The 23,104-nt window shown below is 51.6% G+C and overlaps 2 protein-coding genes across 4 annotated transcripts; one reads left to right on the plus strand and one right to left on the minus strand.

Moving 5' to 3' along the window:
* Positions 1–1,665: 1,665 nt before the first annotated feature.
* On the minus strand, positions 1,666–7,940 carry Tst (thiosulfate sulfurtransferase). The gene is made up of 2 exons (XM_041672408.1): positions 7,183–7,940; positions 1,666–2,126 (listed from the first exon to the last, which is right to left on the minus strand). Exons 1-2 carry the CDS (start codon positions 7,775–7,777, stop codon positions 1,828–1,830), a joined length of 894 nt encoding a protein of 297 aa, XP_041528342.1. The 5' UTR covers positions 7,778–7,940; the 3' UTR covers positions 1,666–1,827.
* A 126-nt stretch (positions 7,941–8,066) lies between these two features.
* Mpst (mercaptopyruvate sulfurtransferase) lies at positions 8,067–17,232 on the plus strand. 3 transcript variants are annotated; one of them, XM_041672407.1, is made up of 3 exons: positions 8,067–8,120; positions 12,238–12,859; positions 16,649–17,231. In XM_041672407.1, exons 2-3 carry the CDS (start codon positions 12,265–12,267, stop codon positions 16,945–16,947), a joined length of 894 nt encoding a protein of 297 aa, XP_041528341.1. In that variant the 5' UTR covers positions 8,067–8,120; positions 12,238–12,264; the 3' UTR covers positions 16,948–17,231. The 3 variants fall into 3 exon arrangements, with proteins under 3 accessions (XP_041528341.1, XP_041528338.1, XP_041528340.1); XM_041672404.1 differs by lacking the exon at positions 8,067–8,120 and adding an exon at positions 8,510–8,728; XM_041672406.1 differs by lacking the exon at positions 8,067–8,120 and adding an exon at positions 8,752–8,812 and having other exon boundaries at positions 16,649–17,232.
* The last annotated feature ends 5,872 nt before the right edge of the window (positions 17,233–23,104 follow it).

Consider the following 23,104-nt stretch of genomic DNA (forward strand, 5'->3'; position numbering starts at 1 on the left):
TTTATCACAGCCAGTGAGGAAAATAAATGACATCAGTCTTGTACTGTGTGCTCCTGGGGGCAACTCCCTATTCACTTTGCCCTGCTTGGTTGGCTATAAACAAGTCACACACACACACACACACACACACACACACACACACGGAAGAGGGTCCCACAGGACAGGAAGGCAGACACCACAGAAAGCCTCATCAGACTCTGCGAGTCAGATCTCCTTAGATGTTTCCCTCACCTCCATAGCCACAGGTCCTGGTAAACCAGATGATGTTACCTCTCTGATCAGAACCTCCCAGAAGTAGAAAAGGAAGTAGTCCTCTTGACCTGCAAATCTCTCCCTTCCACTCTGCCCATGCTCCCCATCCACAGCCGAGCTGAGCACAGCAGCCCCAAGCCCTTCATATTAGCTGTCCCTTCAAAGCCGCCTCCCTTCCCAGACGCCTTCGGAGCCTGTTACAGGACTCCTGCTCACTTCCAACACCATGACAGCCGCTTTGACATTGCACTGACGGGGCAGTTGGAGTGGGAGGAGCAGGAGAGGGTCACCTGTCCTTCACCCCCGAGGATGCTTGGGTCCATCCAAGTTCTGAGATGGGGAACTGGCATGGGAAGGGGAAGGTGACAGAGATGAGGCCCAGCCTGCAGCCTCAGAGCTCCTCCCCTACTGCTCTTGGGCACTTCCTCCCCAACAAACACGGTCCTGGCTCTCCAGGACCCCTCTTTCACTCAATGGAGCTGTCCCCCACCCTTCCACTATCCCCAGAGGGTCTACTAGGGGCCAACAAGGGAGTCAAGACCAGTGCTACTTTGCTTTTGCTCAATCCGGAGCAGGTGGGCAAGCCTGTGGCGTGTCTTTGCGGTCTCTGGAAGGCTAATTTCTCTCCGTCCTCACTCTCAGGGAGTGGGGCCTACAGAGAGGGCTCGGTACTGGGCCAGTCTTGGCTTCATCTCTCTGTCTTCCTCATTCTCCTTTGTACGTCCCCTCAGATAGGTGCCAGCATTCTCTGTGACAGAACATCCCCAAGTGTTATGTGACAATCTCCTCAGAATTGAAACATTCCCTCCAGGAGTGGCGTGGGGGGGGGGGGGGGCGGTCAGGTGTGGCGTGTGTGTGTGTATGGGGGGGGGTTTCCAGAGGTAAATAGAAAACACATGTTTGGAATAACAAGCACTTGAAAAGATTCCTGAGTCTCCTCTCTAGCAATGTAACAAAGAGCCAGAGTGCTGGGGGAGGGCACCCACAGCAGCAGAGCTGCAAACTTTCTCAGCCTGTGGCGCTGTCTGCAAGCTGTGCAGAGAGAGCCCCAGGGCCGCAGCTCCTGTGAGTTGTCATCCATGTTGGGGTGAGCTTTGGCGATGCAGCTGCTTCTGAGTTATCCCTTTCTAAGTAACCCCTCATCCCCACTCCTGTGAGTAACCCAAATAAAAACTTGTCCGAGTTGGACATCAGCGCAGTTGTTACTTTGGCATGTCGTAGGTTCCCTTTTTGGAATGATTAGATGTGTGTGTGTGTGTGTATCATGTCTTCTTAGGAAAAGTCTGCCACAAAACACAAGAGAGGGCAACCAGTTGCCTTGGCCGAGACCAAGGACGGCAACAGTGTCCTCTGCATGGCCATCTTGGCTGAAGGTGGACGGAAGGGGTGGAACCCAGGGCCAGGGCGCAGACATACTTCTGAGAAAAGGCACTTTATTCCTGTGTGAGGGGAGGAAGGCACTCACAGCAATTCTAAAACCCATCAATCTCCATTGCCTAAGAGGTGTGAACCAGGGGCAGGTCACACTGGCCTCACTGGCTGAATTTGGTGTGCAGAAAAGGAGGCTGCTCACACTCAGGCCTTCCCACTCTTCCCCTGGGACACACGGGTCTCCGGGGGTGCCCTGCGGAACCACTCTGACCAGGAGCCATCATAAACAGCCACGTCAGGCTTGCCACAAAGATAGGCAGCCAGGGCAACATGGCAGGCCGTGACCCCTTTGCGACATGTGGCGATGAGGGGCTGGGAGAGGTCCACGTTTTTGTCCTGGAAAATGGCCCGCAGCTCCTCTGGGCTCTTCTCAAAGCCGTCTTTAGTCAGGAAGTTCATGAAGGGCATGTTGACTGAGCCACGGATGTGACCTGAATCCAGTCCTTGAGTAGAAATAGAAGACATGAGTTAGGGGAGGCGTGGGAATGGGAAGTGGAGGACCTGGGGCCACACCAATAAAAGTGATGTCTTTGCTCTCTTAGCAGCTCAGTTTCTCGCCTGTTCTGCTTGTTTCCAACACTCAAGCTGTAAGAGCCAGGACTGCAGACACTGCCATGCGACCTATCTTGATGGCTGTCCCAAGCCATCTCTGCGTGAGAGGGCATCTGCATGCACCGCAGGCCCTTTCTCTAACTTTTCCCCTAACTTATGCAAATTGCCTCTGCTCTCTACCCCTCAGGTTTTCTCACCTGTGAAATGGGCTCGGTAGTACACACCTGTCTCCTGCGATTACTAGGTAGAGCAGGAGGAATGAATTCACATAGAAGCTACACACTGTGCTAACTGCTAAGGACATGGTGGTAAGAAACTGCCTGGCCCTCCTGGGCAACAGTTTGCAGGAGTACGGAAGCTGTCTGGCTTTGTGAGTCAGTAAATAAATTTGCCTGTAAAGCTATTTCACAGGTAAAAACACTGAGGTGTGCTGACATAAAATGACTCAGCTAAAGACACAAAGAAAAACAGGCAGGCCAAGGGCCACGGCCCAGTCTTGGTGCCGCTGTGAGGCACGTAGTTGTGAAAAGAGAAGGGACCTGGTACCAGACATGTGTTCAGATCCTAGCTCTACCACTTACTACTCTGGTGTCTTTAAGTAAGTACTGTCGCCTCTCTGCACCCCAGTTTCTCTCTAGGGAGTGAATGCCCCTGGGTGAGGATAAATGAACAAAGACAAATATTGAGCTGGGTGTGGTGGTGCACACCTTTAATCTCAGCACTCGGGAGACAGAGACAGAGGCAGGGGGATCTCTGTAAGTTTGAGGCCAACCTGGTCTACAGAGTAAGTTCCAGGACAGCCGGGACTGTTACACAGAGAAACCCTGTTTCTAAAAACAAACAAAAAGGCCAATATTGAACCCTAATGATGCCTGCCCCATGCTGTGGCTCCCAATGCAGTGCTCCTCCTAGGTACAGGGGTTGTGCCATCCCCTCCACACAGCTCTGAAGCTACAGAGAGAGCAGGGCAGAGGAGGGGCAGGCCAGGGTCTGTTCTAGAACAGCATGAGTGGTGGGTATGCACGGTAACACACATCTGCAATCACTGCATGCTGGAGGCTGAGGCAGGAGGATTAGTAGTCAGAAGCTAGCCTGGTCTATATAGTGAGTTACAGATCAGTCTGGGCTATAGAGTGAGACCTTGTTTGCAAAACACCAAACCAATAAAAGGGGAAGGCACTCTTGCAAACAAAAATGGGCCACTGGCTGTTAGCACCCAAAGGAACCATGCCTTATCAGTCCCTGCATGCCCGGCCATATCTCTCTTCCCTGTGCACCCTGCACCCCTCCACAGACAACACTGAGAGTAAGGCCCATGCTAAAACTGCCTCCATCTCTTCAGGTTCCCCAAATCCCCACCACCTTTAAACTTGGACCACGGGGCAAGACAGAGACAGCATGGTGGGAAGCGGAGGACAGGGCTTTGATTGCTATGACGAAGTCACATCCCAGCACTGAGCAGCATCAGACAGACAGGAAGGCTTGCCCCCTGGGCCTCAGTCTCACTCCTGGACGTAAAAGGCTCCAGTGAACTCTGAGCACTGTGTGTACATGTTGGTCAATGAAACAATGTGGGAATCCTCTCATCTCAAAGAAGATTCTAGAATCACTAGCCCAAACAGTCCTCTGACTGAACACATGTTCCTGCTCGCAAAGGGCAGTGACCTCTAGAGATGTCTTCCCGCTGTGACCTGAAACCAGCTGTGTGTAACCCTGTCAGTGAGGAGCAGTTGGCCTATGGACATCAACGGTCAGGTTACAGTAGTTTCTCACAGTCACTGGGGAACAAGAGTATTTGCACTCGGGCCTCTGAGTGCTCTTTTCTTCTTGTCAATGACATGCCAGCTTTATTGTTTTCTTGAGTCTATAAAAGGGGCCTTGTCTGGGTAAGAATGAAGCCAGGGATGCTGGGAAGCCTTGGCTCCCAGCCTGAGGATGTAGCAGTGGCTACCTCTGCCAGAAAGGCTCAGGACCCATTTGGGGTTTTGTTGTTTTGTTTTGTTTTGTTCTGTTTTGCTTTGGTAGGGGGGCAGCTTGAGGAGTGCATCCCTGTGAACATGTGCATGGAGATGAGAGGACCACCCAGGCTAATGTTCCCCATTGGCCCATCCCCCTGGAATTTACTGTTTTAGCGAGGCCAGATGAAGTGAGCTCCAGAGATCTGTCTGTCTCTGCCTCCCCAGTGCTAGGGCAAGCAGAGTCCCCAAGGTGGGCTCAGGGGATCTAACCCAGGTCCTTACACTCCCAAGGCAAGGACTTTACTCACTGAGCCCTCTCTCCAGCCTCTGCCTGGGGACTTTAAAGGCACAGAAGCCACTGTCCAGGGAACCCACAGGCGGGGCCAGAGAACTCTGGAACACTGCCAAAGGGAGGAAGGGGCCTGCAGCAAGAAGCAGGCCGCCTGTCATCTCCCACCCCTGTTCAGTGGCATGCTTGCAGCCTCCCCTCCCCACAGCGAAACTGCCAGTGTTCAGGCAGTTTTCTGGCAACCAGCACCCCCAAAGCGGGTTCTCCACAGAACTGTATCTCCCTCATTCCTCACAAAGCTGAAGAGACTTTCCTCCTGGCTCTAAGGAGAGTCAAAGGTTCAGAGAGAGGCAATAACTTCCCCAGGGACACACAGCAGAGGCACATGAATTCAAGTAGGACTCCAATGCCTATGTTTTTTAGTTACTCTGAGCTCCCCTAGAAAGGAAGGCTGAGGCAGGGGAATTACTGAGATAACTTCTTGTGTTCCTCAATTGCCCAAAAGTCTAGGAATTTGTGTTCCAGCTTTGGCTGAGGAGACTGAAGTCGGTAGGCACATTACGATCCCATAGGCCATGGTTGTTAGAGGCCAGGAAAACCTGTTTGGACCTTTCTTCACTCTCTTTATGTTTGCTCAGGCTCACCCCACCCTCCACAACAACCGCAGAGAGGCCTCACTTTGGTGCCTGTAACCCTGAGTGGAGTGGAGCCAGGCCCTCAGCAAGCCTACTGAGGATGCCAGAAGTGACTGCATCCGGGAGACTACAAATCAAAATGCTTAGTGTGGACCAACACCTCCCCCTCCTCATCCACGCCCATACCTGCACCTACTACTAGTTTTGTTTCACTCCCTTCGGGAACACTCAGAGTCAAGGCTTCCCCAACCCCCATGTTTTATACCTGGACTTCTGAACCCACGGAAAACTCACTGAACCCATCTCAAGCAGCAGACCATGACCTTGGCAGTGTATACTTGTGTCCAGCAAACCCTCTAACAGAATGGGGCAAGTGGCCCATTCTCTTCTTGTCTAGATGCCCCTGGACTTTGCTCCGTGCCTTCCCCTCCAAAGAGCCCCTTCACCAGCTTGCCACGTGGAACAAAAGGCATGTGCATGTGGCGGGGCTGGGGACCTCTGCTTGTTTATGATTGTGAAATGTAAGGTCAAGCCGGGCTGAGTACCCTCCACAAAAGAGCGCCCAGGCTCCCTGGCGCTCCGGGGCAATCAGAAGAGATAGGAAGTGATGGAGAACAGAGGCTCTGTAGAGTTCAACCAGGCCATCTCCCCTCTCCAAGCCTCGGTTTTCCTCATCTACAAAACGGTGGGAACGTTACACTTGGGTCCTGTGGCACTCATTTCTCAGTTTGCTTCTCAGCCCACTGGGAAAGCTCCACAGCCGGCTTCCCCCTCCCTTCCCCCAGCACAAGTTCCAAGAAAAAAAAAAAAAAAAACTCTGTGAGTCAAGACCAGAAGGGGCTGCAGGCATTCCACGTCCAGGGGTCTCCGGAAAGTATTGAATGAGCATGAATCTTTCTCTCCCGACCTTTTTCCCAGAGCAAAGCAGGCGGGGATATCAAAGGCCTAGAGAGAGCAGGACTGAGGAGCTCTGGCCAGAACTGGATGTGTGGCCTTGACCTGCCTCTGCCTGTGTGCCTCAGCCTCCCTCTGTCCAGTGGGTGAAGGTTTAGTATTAAGACTGTAAAAACAGTGTTGCAGACTTCAGCTGGCAGAAAGGAAGAGACATTTTGCAACAAGTTAGGCAAAATGTTACCCCGAGTTAAGTCATGCCCAGCAGGACTAAGAAAACTAAGAAAAGAGGTTGCTGGCTACCTGTCCTTTTTTTGGGGAAAGCAAGACCTGGCAGTTGCCTATGCTTAGAAGCCTCTAGAAACCAGCATTTCCTTTTTTGAGGCTTTTTCGGTCTTCTGAGCTGTGTAGACTCCTTTAGCCCTCCCTCCCCCAACACTCACACAAAAGGGGGATCCAAAGGCCGTCTCTCTGGGAATACCTGGCACAAGAGGCTCCCCTGAACCCTACAAAGTGGTGGTGGGACTAAATGGGTTTATGTCTGGGTTTAGAGCCCTGGTTTAAAACAAATTAGTACTGGGTTCAAGTCCCAGCTCTGCCATTTAACTGGCCAAGTAGCAATATCCTGGCAGCTTGTCTTCCCGCCCAAGTTAGGGGTATTTCCCCATAACAATATCCCTGGCACACGCCAGGAGCTGCTGTAACAGCTCCACAGATGGGCTGCAGCTGCTTGTTGAGGTATTAACAAAACTGCTTTCAAAACATTAGTTAGGGTACCAGAAGAGCTCAGGGAAGGTTCCTGTTGGTGTTTGAAAGGGTTTCTGAGATCTAGAGGGTGTGCGTGTATTTGTAGACTTCTGTACTGTCCTGCAAATGTTTGCTGTGGGTAGGATGTCCTTTGGTACATGCGGTGCATGTGGGAGAGTTGGTTCCTAGAAGTGGACAGGAGTGGACAGGCCACCAGTCACCTCTACTGATGCAAGGAGCTTGTTAGCACGGAGCTATGGGCACACTGGGCCCTCACATATCAGAGCTGTAAAAGCCTTCAAGGTTGGCTGTCCCCTTCCATTTTACAGATAGAAAGACGTCTACATGGAGGGGTTGAGGGTCCCAGCTATTCTGATTCCCCATCCTCCTGTTGACAATCCTCCCCAAAGGCCACAGGGACACCTACCTACTATATCGGGCTCCGGTTCTGTACCCAGGTACCGTCCTTGGGCCCGAGAGTCCACCAGCTGGAACCTTTTAGACTGGAGGTTCTCCAGGACCTGCTCATAGGTCTTGAGCAGGGAGCGGTCCAGTGTGGCTTTGAAAACAGCTGGCTCTGGCCGTGAGGGCTCAGATGTCACCGGGTGGCCCTCCTTCACCCAGTTCCGGAAACCACCATTGAGCACTGATACAGTGCGGTGGCCAAACACACGGAACATCCACCATACTCTGGGTGCATAGAAGCTACCCAGGTCGTCTCCATCGTACACTACCACGTGTGTGTCGTTGCTGATTCCCAGCCTTCCCACGTAGTCCCCAAAGTGGGCCTCACTGGGCAGCATCATCTCATAAGGCGAAGCCGTGTCCCGACATTCCTCTATATCAAAGAAGGACGCACCAGGCACGTGGCGTTCTTGATACTCTTTGCGGGCCTGGCGGGTCCCGGGAGAGTACCATGACGCGTCCAGCACCCGAAGGCCGGGCCCCAGGCTGCCAGACCGAATGGACTCAGCCAGCCACTTGTTGGAGACCAGCGCCCGGTAGAGCACTTGATGAACCATTGTGTCAGCTCTGACTGTCACCTGGCGCGAGTGGGAACTGGAAAAGAGGCTTGGAGAGAACTGAGTGCGGTGGGCGGAGTCCGGGAGGTGGAGCTGTTGTCCCCACAACACTTTCCCGGCGTGCAATGGTAACTACACCCAGAGCTAGACTGGGGCGATTGTGGGATAGGGTTGCACATTCCCTAGGAAAAGCCTGCTCCGCCCCTCCCACTGCCCCAGCGCCCTCCCAGTCCCGTCCCAAGGAGAGCTGGTGGGCGTGGCCAAGAGCTTCCGCACGCTCTTACGGCAACAGCTGCTAGGAGGGGTTGGCTCAGGACCCTGTCTGCAAGAATTGGGAGAACAGGTAATAGGTAGGGAAGGTGGCCCTTGGGCTTCGAGACCTTCTCCAGGGCGAATTGACCACTCGTCAGCCATTCTGTTTCTGTTCACAGCAACCTGAGTTCTCTGGCTTCTAAAATGCCCAAGTCCAGTGAAGAGGTCCCAAGCACCCTGCCCTGCTTTCTCCACCAGTACCCTCCCCTGGGCCATAAGTGGCCCAGCTGGCGGCCCCATCCTGGGCGGCCCGCTGCATTCACTTGACCTGGAAGTTGCGCAGAAACTCGCTCTTGCGCTCCGAAGAAGCTGGCGGGTTCAAACCCGGAGCCGGGAGTGTCCCAAGTGGCCTGAACCATTACGCCGCTCCCATGAGGGGGGACTTATCGTGCAGACAGTTGGGACTTCGAGCAGCCTTTGTGCCTTCTCACTGGGACTCTGCTTGACTCTCCTGGTGTATAGTTTTCACAGCCACAGTGACTATTGGAGGTTCGGGATGACACTGGGGCAGTGCACAACCCGGCTGCATGGCGCGTGCGTCCCCCGCAGCCGGGGGAAATGGAAGGTGCAGCCAGCAGCGGCTCAGAGTGGCTAAGGCAGTGGGCCGTGCCCAAGTCTCCTCCCTTTGGCTGGTCGCAGGTTGGTGGCGGAAGGAGGGGACCTCTGAGGGCGCGGGGAGGGGGTGACATGGCGGAGTTGGGAACCCGGGAGCTCGGAACCCTGGTATCTGCTGCCCAACGCGTCCTATTTGCTTTTCTATGAGGGAGGGTGCTTTTCGGGGGTGCATAGCGTGGTACCATGCGGGAATGGAGGAGGGAACACAGTCTCTGAGAGAAGAGTTTCCAGGGCGCCCCTAATATGCCTTAAGGGGGACTATCCACGGCTGCTTGTGACCGCCTGTAAACTGGGGTGGGGTAAGAGTCAGTGGGTAGCAGTGGCTGGCGGGGGTTTGGGATGGGATGACCTGGGGCGTCCTGAGAAAGTAGGAACGTTTGAGAGAACCAACAAAACCATTCAGAGGGGCTGTGGTGAGAAGATCCAGTGTCCCCTAAGAGGAGAAAGTAGCGGAACACAGTTGAATGAAATTAAACTTTTCCCGGTCCCACCTGTGGTGGCACACCCTTAACGATCCTGCGGGACAGGGCTGAAACTTCTCCCAACAGGAGAAACAGGTAGATTCAGGAGGTGCCAGGTCGCCTGGTGGAGTAGTGACTAAGTTCAGACTTGAAGCCCACAGTGGTGGGAGCTACTTTGGTTTACCTGCTTGTCCTTGAAGCTTTATGCTTTTTTATTAATTGCCTTGGGCTTCAATGTTTACCACATCGTTATAAATTTATATAAATGCCAATTGGCAAAATATCTGGAAATAGAGCATGGCTCTTGCAAAATGGCTTCAATAGGCTTTTCTGTTCCCCTTGAATGCTTTCTTGGGCTCCCTCCTCCCCTTTTTTGAACACTGATCCTGCTCTGAAATACTGTCACAGTGTGTATTGCAAATATCGAAAAACTGCTTAGCATTTTCCCAGCATCCCGAGCCTTGCTTGAGCTTGACAGTGGAGAAGAGAATGTGCCAGGAGGGTCCAGGTGGGGAGATGCTCTAGTGGAGTGGCATTTTATTTTTATTTTAACAATAAAGCTTGCCAGTTCAGAGAGTAAAACAGCCACACTGGCCAGCCTTACAGATCAGCCTTACAGACCAGGCCGCAATAACACACACCTTTAAATCCCAGTAGCCATACTAGTTTGTCATAGAAACCAGGTGGTGCATGTCTTTAACCCCAGAATTAGAATTGTAAGACTAGTATGGATGGATGAAACAGACCACTAAAAGCTGGCCCAGAAAGTCTCCTTGAACATAAGAAATGGGGAAAATGGACCCTTCACTTTAGATTGTCTGAGTCCCCTTCATGGTGTGTTATATAGGTTCACACTAACCCTAGGATGGCCTGGCGCAGCCCTTTGTGGGAATTCTGGCCCATCCAGCACAAAGGAACCTAGTCTCTCTGATTTCTGCCCCTCAGGGACACCCATTAGCCTAGCCTCTCTGACCCTCTTTTTGCCACCTGGGGTCCTTTGTGAGAATTGTCAATCAAACAGGGAGGCAGGGTCATATGACCTCAGACCTCTAAGGTCCCAGTTCCTAGAAGGTTTAAGAATCAATGTGCAGCTGTAGATCCAAGAACCATTTGTGAGAGTAAAGGAAGAAATAACGGGTTGCCACTCCACTGCCCTAAGTGATCAAAGAAACTGTATATAAGGTATATGGTGATCCTTCTATGTTTTTCTGTTTTGTTTTGTTTTTGAGACAGGGTTTCTCTGTATAGCCTTAACTGTCCTGGAACTCACTTTGTCTGTAGACCAGGCTGGCATTGAACTCACAAAGATCTGCCTGCCTCTGCCTCCTGAGTGCTGGGATTAAAGGCATGTGCCACCATCATCCAGCTTCTATATTCATTTTAAAATCTCATCAAGAGGTGGGTTTTGGAGTCTGGCATGGTGGTGGATGCTTGCAATTTCCCTTCTCTGGAAACAAGGCAGGAGGGGGATGATTTCAAGTTCCAGGATAGTTTAGGATACAGAGTGAGATCCTGGAGGAATAGGCGCAGTGCTGGGAAGATAGCTCCAATGGATCAAGTGCTTGCCTTGCAAGTACAAGGCCCCAGAGCCTGTATAAACAGCACAAGGCATGTTGCATGCCTGTAATCCCAGCACTGGGGAAGGTGAGACAGGTAAAGTCCTGGGACTCGGTGACCAGCCAGCCAAGGTGAGTCCCAGGCCATAGAAAGACCCCGTCTCACAAATGAAATAAAATGACTGTTGTCAGCGAACCCATCCGACCTCTGAGAATGTCCTCTTCCCTGCACAACACACACATACACACACAGGTCTGAAGCTCCAGTAGAAGACCCATGATCCAGGAACACTCACATGAACAGCCTGCAGGCATCTGTGCTTACTTTGGAGGGCTCTCTGACTTCTAAACCAGAGTTGGGGAGGAAAATTCCCAAGAATGATGGGGGTAAAGGAGCGGCTGTAGTTCACAGGGGGATTGTTCTACCAGCCTTGGCCTCCTTGCTCTCCTGCACCCCTACTAACATATCTAGTTGCATCCAAAACACTGGTACCGGTCCTTAGCGGGAGTCCATGTCTACCTCCTTATGCCGATTCCTAAGTCAAAATGTGCCTCTGCTTCCTCCAGGAAGTTCTTCCGTCCTCTCCCTCCCAGCGAGGCTGATGTGGAGACTCCCTGGTGCTCACAGCTCACACTCCACTCCAGAATCCTTCACTTGCATCGTTGTCTGAGCTGCTCTAGGGCTACCAAAGCAAAGGGTGCTCGATGCCCCCAGCATAGGGTCTAGGCTGGTATCCAAACCTCCCTCCCCTGCCCCCATGAGTGCACTGATTTCTGTTGTTTGTCTTTTACTTTTATGTTCTGCTTTTTGAGATAGTCTTGCTGAGTAGCCCAGGTTGGTCTGGAACTTACTATGTAGACTAGGTTGGCCCTGAACTCTAGTCCTCCTACCTCAGTCTCCTGAGTACTGGTATTATAGAAGGTACAGCTGCCACACCAGGTGACACAAAGCACAGCTAGGAGCCTCAGTGGCTTTCAGGAAAAGGTGACAGTACCGGAATTCTTAACACTGATCCTCCAACAGTTTGGGGAGAGGCTGCTGTGCCAAGTGTTGTAATATCTGCGGATTAAATGGCACTGGGCTAAGGGTGAGTTCTGGTTATTGTTCCTATTGGACTCCTAGCACTGCTCAACGAATGAGTGAATTTGATTGGCTGTGAAGCTGGGCTACATCTTAGAGAAGGGCTGAAACTTCGGTCTTGTTTGCTTTACTTAAAGGCCAATTGGACCCGCCCCTGGCCCTATCCTACCCACCCTGCATGCTGGGCTAGGAATAGAGAGTAAGGGGCGCACACCACCTTTCCCTGGCGCCCTATGGTCATAACGTCATTTTTAGCTGTGTGTTATTAAAGGTTTGACAGGGTAGTCACTGAGTGATAAAGCCTAATCCTGACTTCAACTTTCTGCATTCCTGGACTCTGCTCTGCCGGTGCTGAGGCTCCACCTCCGCCGATTAGCACACATGCCCCTGACAGCAGGCCAGTCTCTCGATTCTGTTATCTCCCCTGTCTTGCAGGCCCACAATTCGAGCATCTCGGAGGCCATGGCTGCCCCGCAGCTTTTCCGAGCGTTCGTGTCTGCTCAGTGGGTGGCGGAGGCTCTGAAGTCCCCGCGCGCCTCGCAGTCGCTGAAGTTACTGGACGCATCCTGGTACCTGCCCAAGCTGGGCCGCAGCGCGCGACTCGAGTTCGAGGAGCGCCACATCCCTGGCGCCTCCTTCTTTGACATCGATCATTGCAGCGACCAAACGTCGCCGTACGATCACATGCTGCCTAGCGCCGCGCACTTCGCAGACTACGCGGGAAGCCTGGGTGTGGGCTCCACCACGCACGTCGTGATCTACGATGGCAGCGACCAGGGCCTCTACTCTGCTCCGCGGGTCTGGTGGATGTTTCGCGTCTTCGGCCACCACTCCGTGTCGCTGCTGGACGGCGGCTTCCGCCACTGGCTGAGCCAGAACCTGCCAATCAGCTCTGGCAAGAGTCACCCAGAGCCCGCGGAGTTCCACGCACAACTAGATCCCTCCTTCATCAAGACTCACGAGGACATCCTGGAGAACCTGGAGGCCCGGCGCTTCCAGGTGGTGGACGCCCGCGCAGCTGGCCGGTTCCGGGGCACCGAGCCAGAACCCCGAGATGGTAACACTCTGGGGGAAACGGCGGAGCAGGGCGTGGGGACAGGCTGATGTGCGACCCTTACACTGCCTAGCCTTGTGCTGGCCTTTCAAAGCATACGAAGTTGGGGAGAAGGGTTGGTTGCTGGGCGCTTCACCCTGAGCCTCTTGCTTCCTTCTTATAGTGGAGGCCACCACATTACCTCAGTTTTGGAACTCTGGGCAAAGGCTGACCACCTTGAGAATCCAGGGCACCCCGTATGAGAGTGACAGCCCAGATAACTGTTGTGGCATGCTTGTGGGTGGCCACTAGTAGGAAGAAGCCCCCACCTAGTTTAGGAAGGACCCAAGCTTGGTCCTGATGAGGTCTGGACTGCAGCTCAGGAGTTGATGGGGAAGCAGGATGTCTCCAACCAGGGTTGCTAAGAGATTCTGAGAGGGGAAGAAGTTGTGTCGCCCAAATTGAGTGGTTAGTGCCTCAGGAGAGGGCTAAGCCTACAGCCTGGACTTCTCCAGGAAAAGCCCTGTGTGGTGTGGGAAGGGACCCCACAAAGCAGAGAGGGTGTGAGCCATGCTGGTATGAGCCTCTTAAAATTCTAAGGAGATATGTACCTGTAGCTTTCAGTACTTGTAGACACCATGTCCCTGCCCCCCTTTTTTCTTTTTTCTTTTTTGTTTTTGGTTTTGTTTTTGTGAGACAGGGTTTCTCTGTGTAACGGTGCTAGCTATCCCGGAACTCACTTTGTAGACCAGGCTGGCCTTGAACTCACTACGATCCACCTCCTTCTGCCTGTCGAGTGCTGGGATTAAAGGCTCCACATCCCTGGGTTTAAACAACCTCAGACAACAATTTTTCTTTTGTCTGTACGGAGAGCGTGCTGTTCCTTTCCCTGTCGTTATTACTGCATGACACAGTGTAGCTACATAGTGTTTACAAACGCTAAGATAAAACGGATATTGAAGTAATCTAGAGATGGCTGCAGTGGCTCGTGGCTATAATCCCAACATGTGGAGGCTGAGGCAGGTGGATCATGAGTTTGAGGCCAGCCTGGGCTACACAGTGATTTCCAGATCAGCCTGGACTACAGAGTGAGACCCTGTTTCAAAACTCTGGGGTGAGAAAGAACCTAGAGATGTTTTCAGTGTTAGGCAGGTGTGTGTAGATTACATGACAGGATGCCATTCATATGATTTGGTAATCTGGAGGTCCAGGCACCAGTTCTCCTGCAACTATGGAGCAATGCATGCACTGCCATTGTGCAGGTGTGGGAAATAGCTCTGCAATGTCTGGCTGCTTTGCCAGAGGTCTCAGGAAAGAGCCCCCTCTGGATTCAGGCTCCTTGAATAACTTAACCACAGTGAGCAATCAGCGATTCCCCCACCATTTCTCCCCAGCCTGCTAGGGTGCAGGAGCCAACCATGGCCCTGGAAGCTCTCCTATGCCCTCTCCGCTGTACTTTTCAAGTGCCCAGACTCACGGTGCAGCATGACAATCAATACCTAGCCCTGAGTCCATGTCCCAGAGGTGTTTGGTGACTTCAGAGCCTCCTGCCACCTAGAGTCCTGCAGAACCATACTGCTGTGCTGTGCTCCAAGCCTCAGAGACTGTGATGTACCCCACCCGTCTTGAACCTACTCAGACAGCAATTTCCCGTGGGCTAGCCTAGTGAGGGTGCCACCAAACTCAACCCCAGGGGAAGAGCAGCACAAGGCAGCTGCTGGTACAGGCTTGAGTTCAGAGCCCTGTCTCTGCTGGTACTTTCTGTGTAGAACCTGGCAGGTCACCCAGCTCCTCTAGATGGTGGCCTTTGAATGTATATGATGAGAGCAGTAAGTAGGAGGGACCATAACGGTGATGTCATGGTGTAAAAGAGCAAGCATACCTAAATGGTCCAGCTCAGGTGTTCACACTGCCCTCACGAGGTGGAGAGTGGCGTCATCAGCATGGACCTCTCGGCTCAGGCTCCTTCAGGGGTGTTTAGGGTGTCCCGCCATCACAATTACTCCCTGGGAATGGGAGGAGTGCTGAGAACCTAGCAGGCTAGTTAACCTGGGCCAGACTGCCAGGCAGGAAGGCTGCTTAGCCTGTATTTAAAGCATCCCCATTTCTACTCAACCCCAGACCTGGCCAAGCACACCTGCAGTTTGCTCCCCAGTCCAGCAAGGCAGGGTGCATGTTTTGCTGGGTAAAGCTGAAGGTTTGAGGAAGCCCTGACTTGACTTATCTGTAACATCCTGACTCGGTAGCTTGCTCCTCACAAGGCTGTGGGCCAGGCTGCATGGCATGACTTTTAGGAGGCCCACTTCATTGAGTATGACCAGCCTACCAAATCTTCTTGAAGCTCGGGAGTGCCGTCTCCCACTCTCCTCTGAGGACAGAGACCAGCAGCTCGCACAAAGACCTGTCCCTGCTTGTACAGGGAAACCAAGACAGAAGTATCTCACAGCCTCATTTCAGAATCCAGATGACCCCGCTGTGAGGTTCCATTTTAATGGGGGGTCTTAGGCCTCCTGTGAAAATGGGACATTGGTAACTTCTGACTGAAAGAAAGAGACAAATGCACGCTGGAGCTCTTGGAACTTCAGAGCCAGGGGTAAATGACACTCCAATTTAGTCCACACTTCTCTGACTTCGCTGGAGTCCTCATCTATCAGACTGCTTTTTTCTTTTTTTTTTTCTTCTCCTTTCTTTCTTTCTTTCTTTCTTTCTTTTTTTAACAGTCTCATGTAGCCCAGGTTGGCTTGCTGTGTAACTTAGAATGACCTTAAATTTCTGGTCCTTCTGCCTTCCCTCCCCCAAGTGCTGGGATTATGGGCAGGCATCACTAGAATTTTGTTTTGAGGTGCTGAGCGTGAAACCCAAGTCTTCATGCATGCTAGGCAGCCCCTCTACTAGCTAAGCCACATCCCCAGCATCAGAATTCTTCTAAGAATGAAATCTGATTTCCCCTATGACCAGACCAGAGCCCAAAGTCTTCTCCCAGGCACACTGAGGCATTCCTCCTTGTCTGAGCTTTGGTGGCCCTGATGTTTTGTGCCTATTCCAGGGTTTCTGGGTTCTTCCTGCCTTCTGTGCTCTCCATCCCACTGTCAAACCCCCTAACAGGATGACATCAGCTCATCCTGGGAGAAGGCTCCACCTTTCCTAGACACTGAGGCCTTCTCCCTGGCTGCACAGGCCCTGGGGTGGGTATCACTCTCCACCCACTGCTAGCTAGAGCACGCTACTCTGTGTACCCTATTCTCCTAGGGTAAGGGTAACACTTATTTCTTTCCCATAGACTTTGGGTGGCACTAAAGGAGAAGATGCTGCTGGGGCGCAGAGGTGGGGGGAGTCCGGGCACTGTCCTGCACAAAGCAAGCATTCAGCCACCTCAGCTGTTTTGACGGCTATTGCTATTTGTATGCTATAGCCCTAGGGCATTTTTGTAATGCTAGCAATTATCTGGCTTTTGCCTGTCTGCCCTGTACACCGCCTCTAGGCCCCCAGGTGCCCCAGGCCATAACTGGACAGAGGTCAAGTGTATTGCTCTGCTGCCACAGGTTCATGGTCAGGAAGCCCAGGGTCTTCCATGGTCTTCTGCGGAGGTTCTGGTGGAGTCTAGTTCCAGGAGTCAAATAGCCGAGTGTATCAACTTTGGATGTTACTTAGCTTGGCCGTCTGTGTAGTGTGGGTACCCAGCACTGGTGGTTGGGATAAGATCAGACATTGGAGACACATTTGACGTTCTGCTATGGTGGGAGGCTTGATGCCACAAATGCCAGCCACACTAGACATCATTCATACTGCCCTTCCATGCGTTCCTCTGTGCAGGCATCGAACCTGGCCATATCCCTGGCTCGGTAAACATCCCGTTCACTGAATTCCTGACCAAGGAGGGGCTAGAGAAGAGCCCAGAGGAGATCCAACGCCTGTTCCAGGAGAAGAATGTAGACCTGTCCAAGCCCTTGGTAGCCACATGTGGCTCTGGTGTCACCGCCTGCCATATAGCCCTGGGGGCCTTCCTGTGTGGCAAACCCGATGTGCCTATCTATGATGGCTCCTGGGTAGAGTGGTACATGCGTGCCAGCCCTGAGCATATCATCTCCGAGGGCCGAGGGAAGACCCAGTGAAGCCAGGCAGGACACAGTACGGCTCAGGTGACATCTGACCATCATGGTGCCAGCCTGGTGGCTCCAACTCTGCTTTGCCAAGAGTCCTTCCTCAGACAACTCAGGAGGTGTTTGGGGTGACATCCAAGAGACCAGGAATTCCAGTGACTCATAGGCACCCAGTTGGAAGTAGCAAAGCAGGAGGTAGTAAGAGGGTACCCAGGGGAGGGAGGGAGGGAGGCCAGACAGTAGAACAGCTGGCATGGTGCTCAGCTGGGCCCCTCCCCAGCTTATCTCACTGTTGGAAAATAAAATGCCAAGCACAAAACCGGTGTGACTGTGAGAATGTCTCAGTTTCATGAGGAGCAGGGGATTCCTGAACACCCAGCAGAGGTTGTTTTGGTTCCTCCCAGTCTGGAGGAACCATTGTTGCCTTCAAGTGATGCTGGGGCCCCAGAGACCCTGTTCCCTGTCATCTGTAATCCCGGAGTCCCCCTCTGTCTTCTGGGCTCTTCATTTGCTTGTTATTTGCACGTGTGGGAATGTGCATGTGTGTCAAGATGAGAGGACATTCTCTGCTGTTCCTCAAACACCGTCCACCTTGTTTCTCGAGACAGGGTTTCTCGTTGGTCAAGAACTCACCAAGTAGGCTAGCCTGGCCTACCAGGGATTCACTTGCCTCTATCCTCTGCAGTGGTGGTTGCACACACCACCACACCTGACTTGTTTTACATGGGTTCTGAGGGCTGAACGCAAGCCTGTCAGCACTGCGCTGGTTGACCTGTCTCCACAGCCCTGCCCTGGATGTCGGGTAAAGTTAGCTGTGACTTGTCTGGGATCCCACAAGGAGCCTCCTCACACAAGTGAACAACACAAGTCCTTTGAGGAGAAAGACGACGGGCCCACAGCTTAGGAAGCTGTTCCAACCTTGCCAGAATATTCTGAGAAGGGGCTGAATCTAGGAGAATCGGGCGGCAAACTCTGTGAGCTTTCACTCAAAACTGTTCTCTGAACTCATGGTATGAAAGTTTTTAATGTTATAAAAAATGTCTTAATGGAGCCAGTGAGATGACTCGGAGGATAAAGGTTTGCCACAAAACCTCATGATACCTAAGTTTAATCCCTGGGACTCACAAGGTGAGAGGAGAGAAACAGTTCCTGAAAAGGATCCTTTGACCTCCACACTAGTACTGTGGCAGGTGCGCATGCGCGTGTACTCATGCGCCACACACGGAGTCCTCTGACCTCCACGCAGGTGCTATGGCATGTGCATATATATATGGTCCTCTGACCTCCATGAGGATGCTAGGTGCACGTGTGTGCACACACACCACACACACTCACAAATACACGCACACACCAACTAATAAATGTAATGAACTCTTGCTATGGGTGGACTCAGGGCTTCGAGCCTTTCTGCTCCAGGGAACCAGCCTTACCATTGTCCCAGAATACGGGTTCCATGTGCTACTGCTTGTATTTATCCTCTGGCAGAGTTGAACATGGGTATCTAGGAAACTCCCCTTGATCTGTCCAGACCTGGGTTATCCTTCCCTGATTTTTCTGCCCCCTACTGGCAGTGCATGGAATTGAACCCAGGGCCTCAGTCAGTATTCAGACAAGCCATAGACTTTTTCCACCCACATCTTTCCCTGAATGCTCTCCCAGAGGCGCAGTATAGCAAGCACCGTGTCGGTTGTTACTAGGACCTTGGAAGTAGCATTGTGTGTTTTATCTTCTGGGAATAAACTGGAGCAAAGCAGTACCTAACGATGTGCTTCCAGCAGAACTGGGCTCAGGCGGGGCACCCTGACTCTGAATTCCCTCTCTCTTCATTTCTCGGAAATCCACAAGACAGGGAGAAGTCAGCAGCAGGGCCTCTAGCTACCACCAGCAAGAGCGCTGAAGGAAGCCCCACCTCCTGGAGCCTGGTCCCCTGTTCTATGAAGCAGGAAGCTAGTTTGCTTCAGAAGAGGAGAGTCAAACAAGAATCTAGGCCCGAGCCAGGGCAGTCTTGGTCTAAGACTTCTCAACCTACACCACCACCACCTCAGGCTGGACCACTCTGCTGCGAGAGCATTCTGTGCCCACGGGACACTCAGCAGCAGTTTGGCCTCTGCCCACTGGATGCCAGTTGATGCCTACACTCTGAGAAAGCACTGCACCTGCCCCACAAGCAAAGGACATTTGACAGCAGCAGTCAGGAGCAGCGTAGGCAGAGACACCCCCAGCCCCTCAACTGATGTGAAGCCCCCTACCTCCATATCCAAGTCCTCCCCCAAGTTCCCTTCCTGCCCGGCTCAGGCAAGCCTTGCTTTCTCAGTTCTAGGAGAGACGTGAGCCTGATTGCCTGCCTTCCTGACCCAGCTCCTCCAGAGGAGCTGCTTGAGCCTTCCTTAGTAACAGGAGGGCTAAACTGGTATACTCTGCAGAAGCGACTCAGCTGCTTGGTGCTGGACATAGTAAACACCAAGCACTAGTGTTTTGTTTATTTACTTATTTTGTATTTTTCCTTTGTGTGTGTGTGTGTGTGTGTGTGTGTGTGTGTGTGTGTGTATGTGTGATATCCTCCTAAAAGCTCTTGAGCTCAAAGGACAACTTTTGGAACTCAGGTCTCTTCCGTCACGTGGGTCCCTGGGATCGATCTCAGGTCACCTGACTTGCCCGCGAGCACTTTTATCCTGTGAGCCATCTTGCAAGGCCCAATACTGTTATTTTTAGAGTACTTTTAGCAGTTAGGCATGTTAAGTTTTCTCTGACATTAGTAGAGAGAAAATAACAAATATAAGAATTATATCCTTGCTTCAAGAGCTTTCAAACCTAGAGAAGAAATCGAAGCTTCTATCATTTTCCAGAGAGTAGAGAACACTGTGAAATGATCTGTTATAACAGGCGACATTTATGAAAAGAAACAAACAAACTGCAAGCGGTGGAGGGATTTGCCTCGTGTGCAAAGCCCACCTGGAGACTTACTATCCAGAGCAGAATTCTCTTTAGGGCATCTTGCCTGCCCTAAATCCAGTGTTTTCTGGATTTGGAGACCAAGAGAACAGAAACATGTGTGCTACATGGAACATGATAAAGAGCTCCCAAGGTTCTGGGGAAGGTTTGAGTGATGGATTTCAACCAGAGACCACAACTCCAGCAAAGAAACAATGGCTGACCCAGCTGAGGCTTTTCCATCCTGGGAAAGTCCATGGTGATTGGAACAGATTCTGAGGAAACCTGAACTCAGCCAGGGTTTCCAGCGATGACCCAGGGCCTCCCACGAGGCTGTATGCCAGAATAACTCACTGCTCTCTGCAGGGCCTGCACCAGTTTGCATGCGCCCTGCCCTTCCTCTCCCCACTCTGTGAGGGTCTGGGAAGAAACTCGCAAAGCCAGCAATGACCAGAGGTTTGTCTACTTGACAAATATTTGCGGAGCACCCCATCGCACTGAAGCCTTTCCCAGCCCTAACTAACCAGCTGCATCAGAATGTCCCAGTTCTCTGGACCACTGTGCTAAAGGTCATAGTCTAAAACACCCATCAACCTGAGGGCTGTGTTGTGGATCAGTGCAGTGCTGCGGGCCTGGCCCCCTGGAATTGGCCTTGCCCAAGACCTCTTCTCCTGGACCTCAGACTTTCTTCTGAAATGGAAGCAAGAGTTTTTCCAGACACAGGGGGGCCTTGGCACCCACTGGAAGCCCCATAGCCAGTGAGCACAGGGGAAGGTGGAGTCACCAGGGGAAAGGAGCAAGCTCTCAAGGTAGCTGGAAGAGTCACCATTTTAAGAATAAAGCCGGCAGTGGTAGCGCACACCTTTAAACCCAGCACTTGGGAGGCAGAGGCAGGCTGATCTCTGAGTTCAAGGCCAACCTGGTCGACAGAGTGAGTTCCAGGATAGCCAGTACTATACAGAGAAGCTTTGTCTCAATAAATAAATAAATAAACAAACGGATGAATGATACGATAAATCCATGAATAAATTAATGAATAAATAATAAATAAATGGAAAGAATATATCTTTAACACATTTTCCTGACTGGGGTGAGATGTACCCCAACCCCTTGGCTTTGTTTGATATTTTTGGTGAATGGTGCTGCTTTCAGAGGCTGATTGCTCCCCAAATCAAAGGGTCCACTGTTAAGACTTGTCAGCACCAGGACCTAGGAGCGCTGATTGGTCCTGCTGACTGTGACTGAGCAGGTTTCTCAGCCTTCACTCCCCCCCCCCCCCCCCCCGTCCTACTGGGTGAGTCCATGCCTTCACTCAAGGCTTAGATCCCTGTGGCCTCCAGCTACCCACAGCCTACAGGGCCCCTCCTCTGCACCTCCCTCCACCTGTCATCTTGGTCTCAGTGCACGGCCACCACCCCGAGTCACCTATGGCTCAGACCTTGCAATGACTTCTCTGAAATTCTCCCTCCCTGACCTATGTCCCAGCAGCAGGGTCCTGCCTCTGTCCCCATGGCCATCACTAATTTCCCCTCCTGATCCCATCTGCCTGGACTATGAATTCCAGTGCACATTCTCAGAAGCCTCCCCTGACTCCCAGGAACTGGAGATGCAGAGGAGGATACCCCTAAGAAGTGTGTTGCCCGCTGGGAAGGGGGTCCACACAGACACACCCTGGAGACCAAGCACTGAAGAGCATTTGAGACTAGACTCAGAGAACAGAGGGGCTGCAGGGCAGCTTCAGGCCAGAGAGGTCTCCATCTTCACACGGGATGATAATGCCAAGCATGAATTCCCGGTCTGTGTCCCTTACTCCAGAAGAGTATTTGGTGAAGGATCTCAGAGCACGTTCTCCATAGTCCCCACCCCCTTCCCTGATCACATGAGTGACTTGACCTCTCTCTCCTAATCAAATAACCATCCTCTAAAATGTTTATTCCTGGTCAAGCACGGTGGTACATGCCTGGAATGTCTGATGACTGAAGCAGGAGGATAGTGAGACTCAGCCAGTCCAGGACAAACCACGAAAAACTTGACCGACAGAAGGAAAGCTATCCTTGTATCTTCTTTCCAAGTAATAACTGTATTCTTGAAATACCACAGAGAATTGAGAATGAGTTACCTGAACAATAACTTGATACCACATAAAATTAACACATGCAAATTGGTATTCTACAGACACTCAAGCAATAGAGACTATAGGAGAGAGAAAACCCTTAATTTCAGTAGTAATAATTTTATTAACTAGTTTTAGGGTGTGGTGGGCGTGGTGAGCGTGGTGGGTGTAGTGGACATGGTGGGCGTGGTGGACTTGGTGGCAAACTCTGCAGCCCCAACACTTAGGAGGCTGAGGCATGAAGACTAAAAGTTTGGAGCTAGCCTGGGATATATAGCAAGACTTCATCTTACTTAATTTTTTAAGATTTAAAAATTTAATTTATGTGTATGTGTGTGTATGCCACATGTATGCAGATGCCTTTGGAGGCCAGAAGAGGATGTTGGATCCAATGGGGCTGGGGTGGGAAAATGAACTGGGTCCTCTGGTAGGACAGAAAGTGCTCTTAAGTGCTGAACTGTCTCTCTAGTCCCAAGACAGACACACAGGAAGAAAGAAAGGAAGGAAGGAAGGGAGGGAGGGAGGGAGGGAGGGAGGAAAGAAGGAAGGAAAGAAGGCAAGCAGGCAGGCAGACTAGTGAGATGGTTTCTCAGGTAAAAGAATTTGCTGCATAAGCCTGATAACCTGAGACAGGCATGCACGCACACACGCACACACACAAATAATAATAACAGTAAACAATTTTTAAAGAAAAGGGAGAGATAAGAACATCTCTCCCTTTTGTTTTAAAGTTTTGATAAAGTCTATCAAAACTTTAAATGAAGTCCAAGACAAAGTGTTAAGTGGAAACAGCAAAATAGAAAAGAGCAACACACCACAAACTACCTACCCATCATGGAGCCACTGAATAAGAAAACAGGAGTATGGAAAGAGACGGGGACCTGTTCATTCCTGTAAAATGTCATTCCGATTTGTAAATTGGAAAGGAATGAGGTTGGCCACCAGGGGAATGTGCAGAAACAGCAGGATAGATGGAGCATTTATCTGTTTCCCGCTTGTAGCTTTTTGACATCCAAAATGAAACCAACCAAACATCATCCCAATCAATCAATCAACAGCGATGAAGGAGACAAGAACATAGCTCTATCAGCAGCATGCTAGCACAGCTGGGATTCAGACAGAGAC

This window comes from Microtus oregoni, unplaced genomic scaffold (genome assembly GCF_018167655.1).
Source record: "Microtus oregoni isolate MIOR12 unplaced genomic scaffold, Mior012 000022F_ref0000154, whole genome shotgun sequence".
Lineage (NCBI taxonomy): Eukaryota > Metazoa > Chordata > Mammalia > Rodentia > Cricetidae > Microtus > Microtus oregoni.